This window comes from Haliaeetus albicilla, chromosome 2 (genome assembly GCF_947461875.1).
Source record: "Haliaeetus albicilla chromosome 2, bHalAlb1.1, whole genome shotgun sequence".
Taxonomy (NCBI): domain Eukaryota; kingdom Metazoa; phylum Chordata; class Aves; order Accipitriformes; family Accipitridae; genus Haliaeetus; species Haliaeetus albicilla.
Genome location: NC_091484.1, coordinates 5,983,900 through 5,999,371, shown reverse-complemented (window position 1 = coordinate 5,999,371; position 15,472 = coordinate 5,983,900). Strand labels below are relative to the sequence as shown.

The 15,472-nt window shown below is 37.6% G+C and overlaps 1 protein-coding gene across 4 annotated transcripts in view; it reads left to right on the top strand.

Moving 5' to 3' along the window:
• ZNF831 (zinc finger protein 831) overlaps positions 1-12,146 on the top strand; it is a 60,985-nt gene extending 48,839 nt beyond the window's left edge. For 2 of the 4 annotated variants that reach the window (XM_069804186.1, XM_069804189.1), the window contains 4 exons: positions 337-479; positions 2,142-2,311; positions 5,020-5,171; positions 6,431-8,187. In XM_069804186.1, coding sequence (XP_069660287.1) covers positions 337-479; positions 2,142-2,311; positions 5,020-5,171; positions 6,431-7,258 — 1,293 coding nt within the window. In that variant the 3' untranslated portion in view covers positions 7,259-8,187. Of the gene's footprint in view, positions 1-336; positions 480-2,141; positions 2,312-5,019; positions 5,172-6,430; positions 8,188-12,080 lie in introns of those variants that run through there. The other 2 variants (XM_069804204.1, XM_069804197.1) reach the window with 2 other exon arrangements.
• Positions 12,147-15,472: the final 3,326 nt, after the last annotated feature.

The following is a 15,472-nucleotide window of genomic DNA, read 5'->3' as shown; positions in this document are numbered from 1 at the left end:
AGGTAAGTGAAGATAGACTAGTCTGTCTGTACAGATCCTAGAACAGGTCTGTAAGACTAAACTTACTTTTTATATAGGAAGAAGAATATGAAATATCATATACTAATTCTATATAGATCCACAAAAGCAGTGAGTTATTTTAATTTTATTTTACAAAAGTAGATGGACAAAGTGATTAGAAAAAACTAACACACAAATTCTAGGAAAAATTCAGAATTGTGCTATTTAACTACTATGCTATTCAGTGCTATCTAAAAAGAGCATAGATTTCCAATCTCTCAGTTACTGTAATTCACAATTTTCATATACTTAATTTTTTTTCAATATTCTCAACAGTTAAGCTCAGCAGCTCCTGGTGCTGCTTTCAAAAATATTTCAGAGCAAAAGAAGAAAACACTAGTTTGCAAAAAGGAAAAACTCTCAACAAATAAACTCAAGAGGAGCCACAAACAGAAAAAGATTAAAGTCACCCCGAAGTGGTAAGGAATATGGTTTTCAGCTTCTCTAGATACAGATATAATTTTGCTAAAATGGGTGTAAAAAGTCCACAGAAAATAACAAGTCATCCCCAAAATTCAACCTTGTCAAAATCAGGGGAAAAAAAAATCAATCTCTCAGAAAGAACTACTCCCACATTGCAGCAGTTCCACAAAGGTAAATTATAAAAAAATATCAGTATGTTGTTTACTATCAGGTACAGACTTTTCTAAGCAAAACAGACATATAGCAAAGAAAGATGATGACTGGTCAGTTGACTCTCACTGTGCTTTAGAAATGATTCTTATCTGTCAAAATTGTCAGCATTTACTTTGCTTTGAAGGGAACCAAAATACTTCAGTTTTTAATCCTGTTACATCTAAAAGCAGTGTGTGAGACGCTTTTGTCCCCAGAAGATCTATATCCTGAACTTGTACTCACAAGAGAATGCAGAAGAATAAATATCAAGTTTTAACACAAACTAACAAAACCATCTGTAGTTTAAAGGATCATTCGTTTAAATAAAAAGCGGGAAGAATTTCAGTAGAAAACTATCAAAGGCACATTGTATCAATCAGCACAGCTCTGTATTTAATGGGAGTTCATATCAGTGGAAGACTTAGCTTCTAATCTTTCAAGAGTGTGGGGTAGTCTGAGGAATTGCTTCAATAAGAAAAACATATTGTGTGCTTACATCCCTCTTATTTTATTTCATGACCAAAATCAGACAGAGTGACTCCCTTGTGGACAAATCAGTGTCAGTAACTTAATCACGGTGTCTAGTTTGGCAAACAGCACTGCAATTTTGAAGGACCATAAGAACAAAAATAGAAGACTCAGGTCTGTGTTATCCAGTCTAGTGACATTCTTCTAGGACTTTTTTCTGGTTTGGTTTTTGTGTGTTTTTTTGTTTTCTCCCTCTGGTTTCAGAATTTATTTATTTGGCTATATCAAAGAAGTACAGGGTCTTAATTAAATACAGGGTCCTGAAAGCTCGTGTCATACACATTAGTAGCTATGTGGCCAAACTATTAATCATGAAATGTAGGATCTTTTTCTAATACATGAAACACCTGAATAAGCACGCCCTTTTAGATTTACTTATTACACTGTGTATAGTGACTGATTCTATCGATACAGGAGTGGGACCTTCCAATGTACTTCAGTCTCAATTATTAAGAGTTATTGAAGGATCTAGCTAGAGTAGAAAACAAAGCAGAGTTGGATTATTCTGGGTGAGTTTTCTAAATAACTGAAATACTTGTGTTGTTCATTAGGGATGATGAATAGGTAGCACATAAGAAGTGAAAAGTAAAAAATCCAACAACTATGCAGCCTCAGGTGATTCCTGTGCAATTCAAGTCTTTATGAAGTATGTTGTTTTAAAATTCCAGATATAGGAAAAAGGATCTGTTATTCCTGAATCCTTTTCTGTTAGCAAACCAAGGATTTACTGAAACTTACTGAGGAAAAATTTAATAAAAAATAATTATGGGTCTCTTGCCTAAAATCCCAATTTTTTTTTTAATCTACATAAACAAACATCTCCTTCACAGTAGACTTAAATTTACCTGATGATGTGGTATTATTCTACTCTGGCTGCTTTTAAATCGCACATTTTTTTTACCCTTTTTTTTACCTTTTTTTACCCATTGGCAATACAGGTACAGAGGGAGGCATGTACATGGATATGCTCAGTTCAAAATTAACCGACTAAGCAAGCGGCACTGTTTTCCAAATAGAACACTGGATGCTTTGAAAAAGGGCTATTCATCACAACCCTGTAAATTTAAGAAGTATAAGAAGTCCTATTCTGCTCAATCAAAGGTACAAGGTAAGTATTTTGAATATTTTTTAATATATTGAATGTTTATTTTTTAAGAGAATGAACGTTAGCAGTATCTCTGACATGAACCTGTTCCACATAGAACTGCAAAAACACTTTTGTCCTTCAGTATGTTCTGTGAGTAAAAATACAAACATCTCGCATATTTTCAGAACTGAACACACAATTATTTTCATACACACACTTACATATGTGAATTTGACAATTAGGAGGGCAATTTAAAAAGAAATAACTCCAGCCAGTAAGTCAGCTTCATCAGGGACCCAACTGAAATGCCTCTATCCAAACACACATAGCATGGGGAATAAACAAGAGGAGTTAGAGATGTGCGCACACCTACAGGGCTACGATCTTACTGGCATCATGGAGATGTGGTGGGATGGCTCCTATGTCTGGGGTGTTGGAATGGAAGGATACAGGCTCTTCGGGAAGGAGAGGCAGGGCAGATGAGGAGGGGGTGTCACCCTCTATGTCAATGACCAGCTGGAGTGCATGGAGGTCCATCTGGGAATGGATGAGGAGCTGACCAAGAGCTTATGGGTCAGGATTAAAGGGAGGACAGGGACAGGTGACATTATAGTGGGGGTCTGCTACCAGGAAGACTGAGCAGGTGAGGCCCTCTATAGACAGACAGGAGCAGCCTCACATTCACAAGCCCTGGTCCTCATGGGCAACTTCAACCACCCCGATATCTGTTGGAGGGACAACACAGCAGGGCATAAGAAATCTAGGGGGTTCCTGGAATGCACTGATGACAACAACCTTCTCCAGGTGATGCAGGAGCCAGTGAGGAGAGGTGCTATGCTGGACCTTGATCTCACCAACAAGGAGGGGCTGGTGGGGAATGTGAAGCTCAAGGGCAGCTTTGGCTGCAGTGACCGTGAAATGGTGGAGTTCAAGATCCTTAGGGCAGTGAGGAGGGCACACAGCAAGCTCGCTACCCTGGGCTTCAGGAGAGCAGACTTTGGCCTCTTCAGGGATCTGCTTGGTAGAGTGCCATGGGATAAAGCCCTGGAGGGAAGAGGGGCCCGAGAAAGCTGGTTAATATTCAAGGACCACCTCCTCCAAGCTCAGGAGTGATGCATCCCAACAAAGAGGAAGTCAGGCAAAAACACAAAAAGGAAGCCTACAGAGGGTGGAAGCAAGGACAGGTAGCTTGGGAGGAATACAGAAAAATTGTCTGAGCAGCCAGGGATCAGGTTAGGAAAGCTAAAGCCTTGATAGAATTAAATCTGGCCAGGATTGTCAAGGGCAATAAGAAAAGCTTCTATAGGCACGTCAGTGATAAAAGGAATGCTAGGGAAACATTGGGACCAGCACTGTTTAACATCTTTGTCGGCGACATGGAAAGTGGAATTGAGTGCACCCTCAGCAAGTGTGCTAACACCAAGCTGTGTGGTGCGATCAATGCGCTGGACAGAAGGGATGCCATCTAGAGGGACCTTGACAGGTTTAAGAGGCCTGTGCGAACCTCATGAAGTTCAACGAGGCCAAGTGCAAGGTCCTGCCCATGGGTTGGGGCAATCCCAGGCACAAATACAGGCTGGGCAATGAGTGGATTGAGAGCAGCCCTGAGGAGAAGGACTTGGGGGTGTTGGTTGACAAGAAGCTCAACATGACCCAGCAATATGTGCTTGCAGCCCAGAAAGCCAACCGTATCCTGGGCTGCATCAAGAGAAGCATCACCACCAGGTGAGGGAAGTGATTCTCCCCCTCTACTCCACTCTCGTTGGAGTACTGCGTTCAGCTCTGGGGCCCCCACCATGAGAAGGACATGGACCTGTTGGAGCGAGTCCAGAGGAGGCACACCAGGATGATCAGAGGGCTGGAGCACCTCTCCTGTGAAGGCAGGCTGAGAGAGTTGGGGTTGTTCAGCCTGGAGAAGAGAAGGCTCCGGGGAGACCTTACAGCAGCCTGCCAGTACCCAAAGGGGGCCTGCAGGAAAGCTGGAGAGGGACTTTTTACACGGGCATGTAGTGATAGGGCAAGGGGTAATGGCTTTAAACTGAAAGAGGGTAGATTTAGACTAGATGTGAGGAAGAAGTTCTTCGCTGTGAGGGTGGTGAGGCGCTGGAAGAGGTTGCCCAGAGAGGCTGTGGCTGCCCCATCCCTGGAATTGTTCAAGGCCAGGCTGGATGGGGCTTTGAGCAACCTGGTCTAGTGGAAGGTGTCCCTGCCCAGGGCAGGGGGGTTGGAACCAGATGATCTTCAAGGTCCCTTCCAACCCAAACCATTCTATGATTCTATAACTCAAAATCACCTTCCACTAGAAGCCTAAACAGTTTTAAGATGGATCTTTATCAGTTTCTGAAACAAGATTGTACAATTGCAGTGTGAAATGAGTTTGGAGTATTGACTTGCTTTCTGTGTTTCCACACCCCCCCGTTTAATTAGCAGTATTAATGCAAATGATGTTTATGCCACAACCATCTTGGAAGCAGGGACAATACCTTGTGTTCATTCATAGCAGATAGAGTAGCTATTACTTTGCAGGATGGTAATGGCCAATTAAAAAGAAAAACAAAAAACAAACATATATAAGTAAATGAGAAAATGTATCAGGCTTAGAACAGAATTTTACAGAAAACAGTAAAAACATAGAAGTTTGTTCAGTGATATGATGGGAAATTTAGTAAGTTCTAGCATGTGGGGGAATAAAAATCAAAGTAAAAGTTTCTTCAACCTCTTTTCAATAGAAAATTACCTACACCAGCAAAAAGACACATCTTTTTCCACCTCAGACAAGCCACTTTGCAGAAGGAAAAAAGAAGGAAAGAATAACTCGGGAATATCTTCCCATACTGAAAATCTAAACCATGTTAAACAAAAAGACAAAATGGATAAAAAAGTAGGTATTGTACCTTAATTCATGGATTACTTTTTATTAAAAGAAAAAAAGATACTGGTAATTAAATCCTGAATTACATTCAGCTGTTTTAAAGTTCAAGTTGAGACTACTTTGTATCACAGATTTTGTTTAAAAATGTGTTAAAGGTATTTTTGAGGTTAAAATATAATGAAAACTTACTAATGCTAGAATTAGCTTTTTTAAAAGAACAATTAAACTTGCATCAATTGAAAAGGATATTTCTTGTGCTTGTCAGAGATTTGATTAGCACTGATTTCAGAGGTGCCAGTAGATGTAGCACAGAGTATCCTGAGACAGAGGCAGTAAGCTTGAAACTAGAAAAGTGGGGAGGGTAGTAATGGCCACACAGTGGTGGGAAGAATGTGTACCCAGCGTCACAACTGAATTTCTTTAGCCCTTTGTGGAAGCCAGTGCTGCTGTGGTTTCAATGCTACCAATAGCTGCATTAGCTAGAAGGTCCTTAGACACATCTGCACGTGCTGCAAACAGCACTGTTCTACGCAGTGTCAGCACAGCTTCTGGGAGTATTCTATGCTTATCCTACTTATACTTTTCCCTAGACAACTGCTGGCTGCACTTGAAGTCCAAAGCTACTGAGCCATACTGCTGTTATGTAGCATGAGCACTGGTTCTTCATGTAGCATAAGCAGTATCATAGTAAGGAACCTAATAAATGTTTTTTACTAAGTAGTTTTACTTCCTACCCATATCTCACCACCTCGGACATTGTAATATTTCTTACAGATTCATCACAAACCTTTCCCCCTACATTGCACAAACATCGTTGCAATATGTAAATTAAAATATCTTAATGAAAAGAACATCATCCTAGACAGTACATAAGAATGCAGCTTCAAACCCCTAACCCCATCATCCATAAATTATTAGCATGGTCTGTCACCTATCCAAGAAAAAAAAAAAAAAAAAAAAAGGAAAAAATACATCCTTTACTACACCTCCCCCATACACTGGAAGGAAAAAAAAAGTTTTCTCATCAAAAGAGAGATGACTAACTTGGTCTGCAGTAATGAAAAAAAAAAAGAGTGCAAATATAATCATAGTTGTATAAATAAAGGTTGACATTATGTTTAATTACTCAGTTGATATGAGTTATAGCAGAAGTAAATGTTGTCTACTGATATAGTCAACTTAGTTATCATTGCACTTTTATGGAGGATGGAATTGCTCTGGATTGAAAATTTTAAGTGTAAATTGTTTTGCCCCCCTAATTTCTACAGGACATTTCTGGGAAAATCAGGGAACACACAAGAACAAACTTGGAAATATCTATGACAGCTCATTCCTTTTCATCCACAGTTAATACAGCCACGCAGCAAGTCAGCAGTGATGTGGAAATCTGCTGTTTAGTGACACAACCACTTGTGCTTCAGCAATCAATCCCAGGGGATTCACAGCCAAACATTCAGAGTGACTCAATGGCATCTTCTTTTTGGTCATGCCCTTTTGATTTTACAAATACAGGCACAGGTGACCAACTTGACAGCAGGAACTCAGAGCCTACTGGTCCTCTTTCCTTACATCTAGAAGCAAGCCAGGAAAACATACTAAATGTAGAGTCAGAGAGTCAAATATTTGGTACATTAGACCCGGTGATCCAGGCCTCAGGAAGGGAGAAACCTCCAACTGAAGAAAACACATATTCATCTCTAAAAGAAAACTCAAGTCCCAGTTCCCAGCCTGGATGTTCACATGTATTCAGATCAAAAGCAGAGTCTCATCCTGAGTCAGTCACAAGGGCTAAATTACCCAGTACAGTATACACAGAGCGGGCAAACTTTTCTCAAAAAATCCTTGACCTTCACGGAAGCGCAGACAAGAATGGAACCCACCTGCAGTCAAATAGCTATGGAAGGCCACGCGAAACAGCTACTACTGCCTTTAAAAAGCTCCCAATTACTCTCAGGTCCCCTGAGTTCAAGACTTACTCTGCAACACCTTCCAAGATATACAAAAAGAGAGGTTTAGAGGTGATGAGGAAGCAAACCAGAGTTGAATATGATGACACTAGCAGTGATGATGAAGATAGGCTTGTTATAGAAATATAGCAAATAGGCTGCTAACAAGATGCTTCTATGATGGCCCGTTACAGAGGGGAATACCAGGGATGTTTGATCTGTATTTCTGATGCACCCTAAAATCAGAAAAGCCATTCCTCTGTGCAATAGGCAGCATTCTCTTCTGAAGAGTCCATCCTTTCAAGGACTCAAACTTTTAAAAAAATCTTATTTGAAGCAGAGAGGGAACTGGCATCACACATTTAAATGCAAGTGGTAATCCTGTGTTTATGAGGGGTTTCCAGCATTGTTAACATTCTTACCAGTCTTATATAATTCCCACAAGTGCTAGCTGCCAGTAGTTGTATTATTAAAAGGCTGCAGTATATTTATTTACTACTAACAATACAATAGCAGCAGCTTCCTCAATATATGAGCTAAGATCTCCCGGAAGGGTATGGATGTATCCTCTTCTATATACTCCTCTTTTGTAGCCACTGCCATCTGTACTGGGAGTCATACACTTGGCATTAAGGGGAAGATCTGTTCCCTAAGTATCTGTGATATTGGAAGAGTCTGGAAAAATGCTGTTCTTTTTCCATGTTGCACAAATGTCAATGCTTCTTTGTGACAAATGACACAAGCATGCTTTGCTTTGTGTTTTGTGCCTTTTATGCCAAGATCTACTCAAATATTCTTGATTTCTAGCTGGAGAATATGGGTGTTAGCTATTGATATTTCCTTGTGGTAAAATTTCTGACAAGGATTTTCTCATTATATTCATCACATTGTGCTCCAACCGATGTAATCTGGAATGTTTAATTTTTATTGTAATCTTAAGTTTAACTGCAATGATGCTATTTTATTGAGAGTAAAGGAGCTATATGGCATAGCTTGTTTTCTTTTTTTAACAAGAAGTTTTGTGCTACAAACCCTAAAATTTACTGGTTTCTATGTGAATAAATAATTAGATATTTTAATTTGACCAAGTGTATTCACTTGCTTGATTAAACTGATAAACATTAAAAACATTCCACTTCTACATTATAGTCAAATTCTATAGTTAAACTTCTACTGTTCTTATATTGTGAGTCATACATAGGGTCTTATGGATTAACCTACATGGCATATTTGGGATTGCTTTTACTTTAATCATGCACAGGTAAGCTTATATAGATCATACTCACAAAGAAATCTAGTATACGACATGAGAAAAATAAATGTATATGTGCAGAAAAATGCCAAAACAGCTAACAGATAAAACAAGTGCTAAGTCCCATGCAATTCCTGTGTTTTCAGATGTCTTACAACCATGACAAGACTTGAGGTAGTCCATACAGAGCTTCACCTTGAGCTTCAAATTATGCTCATAAATTTATTATTGGTACAGAAAAAAAAATCATTATGAAAGTATTATACCAATTCCTAATTCTAATGTGTAAAAAAAAAAAAAGTTAGGAAAAAAATCTACTCTTTCAGAATAGAGGATGAACCATGAAAGATATTTTTCCCTTTCTAAAAATGTTACAATATTACACCAATTACACCAATAATTGGTGTCAAAACTGCAAGGAAAAAAAATAGTAGTTTAAGGAATTATTCTCCTGCTTTACTTCTCATTTACCAAGTGCTGGGGTTTTATAACAATAGTATTACTACTAATCTGTTGGGTTGTGATCAGAATTTGCAGCTCAGACATCCAGTGAACCGGTCTGCTCTTTTGCTATACTTTATGGTAGACTTCTGTAAACCTCAATTTTATCTCCATATACCACATAATGAGAGGAAAAGCTGAAGGAACAGCCTCCTTAACTTGGGAAGCTTGGAATTTAGAGCTCAGCAAGCACAGGCGTATAGTTGAAGAATGAATGGCATCAACAACGGTGGGTTGCAAGGCACTGCAAATTGCCTATTTTGTTGACTGAGATACAGTACAAAAAATAACATTTTGTTTAGAATGATACAGCTGAAAAGATTTAAATAGCTGTAGATTGTTTTTATGTTAGATTTTTCTCTTTATACTGTTAAATTATTTTATCTTAAAAATGAAACATGACAATCTTGGTACATGCACTAGTATTATAGTTCACACATATTAACATTTAATGATTTTTAGTAGCAATTATGCTAGATTTCTTTGTCTACCTCAAACCTTAGCAGAAGAACTAACAGGTTACTTAGGAAACTTCTGAGTGAGATTATTAGAAAGAAAAATGTTGATAACATCACTAATATGGCAAGTTTCACTGGGTTTGGTATTACAAGAACAAGAAGGATCAAAGAAAAAACTGTCTCAAAATCTTTCTTGCTCTGTTCTGTATTTGCGCTCCAAGACAAACTGGAGAGGTATTTGGGTGAATCCCAGGTGCAGACAATTTAAATAGCGTGAATTCAAAGAAGTACACTAATATAACTCCAATTTGGGAGAAAAAGAGTTAAAAAAATAGGGAAGAGGGAGGCAGAGGAGATGCCCTCAATAGTGCCACAATATTGAACCATTCAAAGTTTTGGAACTTTTTTCTGATGGAATCACTCAAAGTTACAGCTGGATTCTGAATCTGTAGAAAAAGCAGGAGAAAAAGAAATGCAATGCTTACAGAGGTACACAAGTCACAGTGTTCTCAGCAATACTGTTAGCCAAGCTTTATTAAAGGCTATACGACTGCTATCACACAGGTACTTGCATGAATACGTTCATTAGAGTCACACTAACAAAAAAGCATATGCCTGGTTTCAGCTGCTTTAGCTTCAGATCTTTTTCCATCTTCATTTTCAAACTCCCTATATATCTTTGTTAATAGTAGTATGGATGACAAGAAAGTGTTTTTTTTTTCAATTTTTAATCAGAATTTTCAATTCTGTGCCATTCCATCAAAAAATCTGACAAGGTAAAATTTCAAACGTTTCAAAGTTCTGCAAAGTCTCTTAAAAATGTATAGTCTTTTAGAGCTAATGGAAAATTTCCAAACCTATCAAATCTGTCTGATCCAGCTGTAAAGAAAAGCTTTGACAAGCACCTTTAGAAAGCGCAGCACAAGAAAGCCATTGCATCAAACCACACCAGCAGCCTCCACAGCAACTATATTCACCTCTTGCTTGTGCAAGAGTTTTATTATTATAATTTATGGACAAGTAATGGATATGCTATATAAAGTTTTTTGTATAATGTTTGTGGCTAAATGATGTGTTTTAAAGTGGAATATCTAGATCAGTAATTTAGAAATATTCTAATGACAGACTCAGAAGTGCTGTGCAAAGAAACATTTATCCTGTGTATATTTTACAGCATTAAATATAGAAATTTCTTTGTACATACTGCAGCTGTAGCTGGAAGAAAAATGGGACAATTTTAAGTTAGCTGAGAAAGTACATTTTAAACTCTGTTTCCTGACAGAAGTAATCCTTGATATCTTAGCTCAGTATACAGTATAAAAATTTGACCTAACATTAGATCTGACAAGCAAAAAATTGTAGCTCTTTAAAAGCACCAATAGATCTACGGTGGCATTTTTAACAGTATCACTAAGGAAGGTAGCGACTCTAGCACAAACCTTTTTAGCCATAACAACCCTTGGAGGACTAAGGTCAGAATCACGTACATCAACGTGTGAAGACTGAAAATGTTCTTGGTTTAACTTAGGGAACTCAAGGAGTTTGCATATCCAAATCCAGCTGGCCATATGGAAACCAGCATATTTTGGCTTTCCAGAAGATGTATTCACAGAAGAACATACAAGGCTATACGGGCAAATTATTCTCTACCTTTTACACTGCAAAGGTGTCAGCCATGCAGTGATGTACTTAATTAATTCGCAAGAAGCTGAACATCAAAGCCACATGAGGGCACCAGGCACAGAGAAAAATCTGTGTTTCTTTATCCTTCAAAGTCAGCAGCAGTTCTGATGGATCATTGCTTTGCTATAAACAAATTTGAAATTCCTTTGCACATGAATGCATCTCATCAACTTTTTCCTCCTTCTATGAAAGGAAGCAAATTAAGAAGGAATGCTGATCACTGATAAGATCTATATTCAACACCTACAGTTACTCAAATAGACTCTAAATAAGTGGATGTTTCAGATTTTCCCTCTCTACGTGTGAACAAACTATTTCTTATTGTTTCAAAGTTTTATATTAGATCTTATTAATTTATTGATACTTCACTGATCTGCCTGGCAAACCCCAACTCACACACAAGGGTGGATGACAGGGGTGCAAACCAACCAGAGCAAGCCCAGGGATCACCCACAAATACAAAGATATGCCTTGAATACATAATTTATGAGAAAAGATAACAAGAGCTGTCTAGCTATCAGAAGAGAAAATTAAGGGAATATGCACAAAAAAGTTCAGTATAAAAATGTGGGAAGACTATCGCAATCATCTGTCTTTCACATCCATTCTGGGAGGATATGAAATGATGGGCTTAATTTGCAGCATATAAACTAGATATTAAGAAAAGTTTCCTATTTAAGGAGCAACTAAGCATGTAACAACCCAGGAAGATTTTTTCATCACTTGGGAATTCAGTAACAGTTAAGGCAAGTATTTCTTATTATAGGCATAATATTATTTAGGGCTGGAACAGACTTTCTTTCCAGACCTATTTTTTATTCATAAATTCTTGTTTGTCAATAGCTTCCCCAAAACACAATGCCCAAAACATTTACTACTTCTGTGGCTGTGTATGCACTACTGATACACACAGAGTGTGGTACCTAAACACATTTGTTTTGCATCACTCACAATGTATATCTGGTTTTGTATGTTGCCTATGTTTTATTTACACAATCAAATTTGTTCCCATTCATGAGTGTTTATGTTATAATCATGTAGTTAAATAGCTTTGGTAAACTATTAATTTTACCTTAAGGATTTGTGTGGAATTATGGCTGCAGATTAAGACTCCTGGCCTGTATTTTTCATTTGCCATCGGCATTCCACAGAAGTCACATGGATGAAAAGGTCAGTATTATTTTTCTTAGACTTTAAAATACCGTGAGATTTTAACAGCACATTTAAAGTGTCCTGGTGGAACCGGATAAATGTCACGTAGAAGCACATAACTTAAAAGCTGTGTCTTCCAGGGAACTGTAATGTTACCACAGTTCAGTTATAAGTCATTCTCTTAAGTTTAAGCAGGACTTAAATATAAAAAAGCGGTTTTCTTTCTCACAGTCAAAGTCAATTTATCTATTGACTACTCATGACAACTGTCTAAATATGTTCTGTATTTATGTAATGCTTGAGTTTAGAAGAACTACAAGGCCAGTTAAACAAGGGATGGGCTCACTTGAACATATTTGTGGGTGCTTTGCAAAGTAGTCAAAAAGGATTCTTGTGCCATGGGTGCATAGACTATTTTGACTTTAAAAACCCTACTATATAAGTCTCATTATCAGTCCCTAATGATTGTTAGTGTTTACAAAACAAGCTGATTCTAATATAGTCAATTAATTAATCCATAATCCAGTTTTTTAAGCATCACAAGTTTCATGTATATGCATTTATAGCGTGTTTTTGTTTCACTGATTGACAAAGCAAGCAATTCTAATTACAATGTTGGATATAATATTAGGAGTATGTACTTAATCCAGCAATGATTGGAAGTATTTCAGAGGGAGCTAGATCAGATATGAGACTGATTCTTTTCAAAGATTCTTAGGCCATTAACAAAATGAACAATTGGATGAAAGCCGTGGGAGCTGTGTTTCATAAACTACTGTGGTCTTGTTTTCCAGATGTCTCTGAACACTGCTTAGGTTCAGTAGTACTGCTGATGAGGTCAATCATTCTAGACAAACGTAGACAGATAAGCCTTTATGGAGTCAGGCTTCCATGTATCTTCCTGAATTACACTTAACCTCTGCAAAGCAAAGCCTCTTACACATAACAGAGGTATTCACGGGGCAAAATTAAGGTCACATCAACAGCCCTCCCCACTCTTTTTACACTGATAGAGCTACAGTCTGTGTTTGTATCTAAAAATCTTTCTGTGATTTATCATTCTTTACTATACATACCATATTCAGTTTTTTCTTGAAAACATCCTTGTCATTTCATTGTACATTCCCAAGTAAAACATTTTGTCTCAAATACACAGCTGGGAGTATGACAGGGTCATTCAGAGGAGCTGCTGTCATCCTCTTTCCTCTGTAAAAAGGAGCCATTACAGAAACTTCCCCCTCTCCGTCAAAATGGTTAATGCAAAAAGAAAAGAACAAAATTTATTTCTGTAGCATGCTTTGGCAGCAACCTAGGTTAGCAACTAAATAGGGGAAAGGGAGCCAGGGTTGTTCCTACCTGTGTTAGGAAACCACAGTCTGAGAAGATGAATACTTTACTGGGAAGCTGAACCAGGGCTATAATAGTTAGCTGGAATCTCAAAACCTGTATGTACAAATGCAATTACAAGATTGGCACAACTAGCAATTTAGATAGCTATGTGCACATACATGTTTATGTGTGTTGGCTGGAAGGAGGAACAAGGAAAATTACACCTCTTAAAAAGTAATTTGACCATTAACTCTACAATGCCTCTTAATGTTTCCATTGCTTACAGAGAATAATTTGCATTGAGCTCCTCAAATGGAAAGGAATACAGGCATAAAACACATCATCACAGCCTCTGCAGCCCACGAGTGGCTTTTATTCCAACTCATCCCTCTTATGAAGAAGTTTTGCATAGCTTTGTTGATTCTAGTTATGGGTTATGCTAGCTCCAAATGGAGCAAATACTCAAAAGGGAAATGATTCAAAGGTCTCAGACCTCAGAACACTAGTTGTCCAGAAGCAAGAAAGTAAATATAGCTAAGTAAAGCATAAAAAAGCTGCCTCATCCTGTGCAATATTATAAAGCTTAAGAGATTATATAAAAAGGATTTACAAACTTTGATTTTAAAATAAGAACAAAAGCAAAATGGTCATTATCACATGTTTGGTATGAAAAACACAAAATCTTTTTTTTATTTGTACCAGATGTGGATAGGCAGATGTGAACTATTGGACAATAGTCAGAGAGGTGGAATTAGGGAAATATCCATAATTAATAACATGCCTGCGGAAACATGTTCTGTGCTTCAAAAAGAATTCAGGTGCTATGAGAACTGGGAGCATGTCCTTACCCTGAAGATGTTGACAAATTTGAAGAAATTCCAAACAGGGAAAAGAACTGATTGGGGAAATAGATTACTTATGCAGAAAGATTAAAGGAACAAATCTTCTGCTCTCAATTACACCAATGCGGTCCAATTAAATTCAGCGATGATGTACCAATATAACCCAGGAGAAAAGCTTGACTGAAACATATGATATGAAGAATTTGCTTAGAAATGCTCAGAGAAAGAATTCCCTTTAGGAAGGAAAGGAATTGGTAAAATATTTTAGGGAAGCAATAGGTCCTGTAATAAGATTTAAACTGAAAAGAAGAAAAATACAGCCAGAGAATGTTCCATTGCAGTTAGAGCTACTAAATACCTCCTCTGGGATATTTAACATGAAGCTAGAACACAGCCACTCACTGTACAAAATAATTATACACAGGATGTTGCCAGAGAATGCGATCAAGCAGTTCTCTTAGATATCCCTGTCATTCACAAAATCAGACACAATGTCTACATTCATTGTTTTTATGCCTGTATCCATTATTTCTCTCCACCTTAATTCACACAGTAGTAACTAATGCATTATGAAAATTTATCCAAGCTGGATCAGTTACTAAAATGTAATTGCATTGCCTTTATGTGCTAACTCTACCAGATGTTCCATTTTGCATTCATCAAGAGCACACTGTGTAAGAAGAGCTTCTCAAAAAAAAAAACAACCAAACACCATTCCTGGTTTAATTACAATGATACTATGACACTGCAAAAAAATAGGGCCAGAAGGAGAGCAATCTTACCACTTATCCTTGCCTCCTAGATAATAAGATCGAGAGAGTTTCTAAGATAGATCTGAAAATACATATATTTGCTGGTATTTTGCTTTTGGAAGCAACAACGTTTGCCAGTATTTTAATTTACTAACCACTAGGCAAAGAGATTCAGAGCACATGCACTTACACCCAAAATGCGTCAAAATTCTGCAAGTGCAAATCCAGGCAGAAATACAAAAGGCAGAAAAATGTTTGCAAACGTTCATATTACTATCATGTTCAGGGTAACAATTGGAAATTTAGCCTCGTTGTAAAAAGTACCCTGGCAGTAATCACTTAAATCTATTGTTCATGATTAAAAGTATCTGCCAAATCTCTGAAATCAGTCAGTC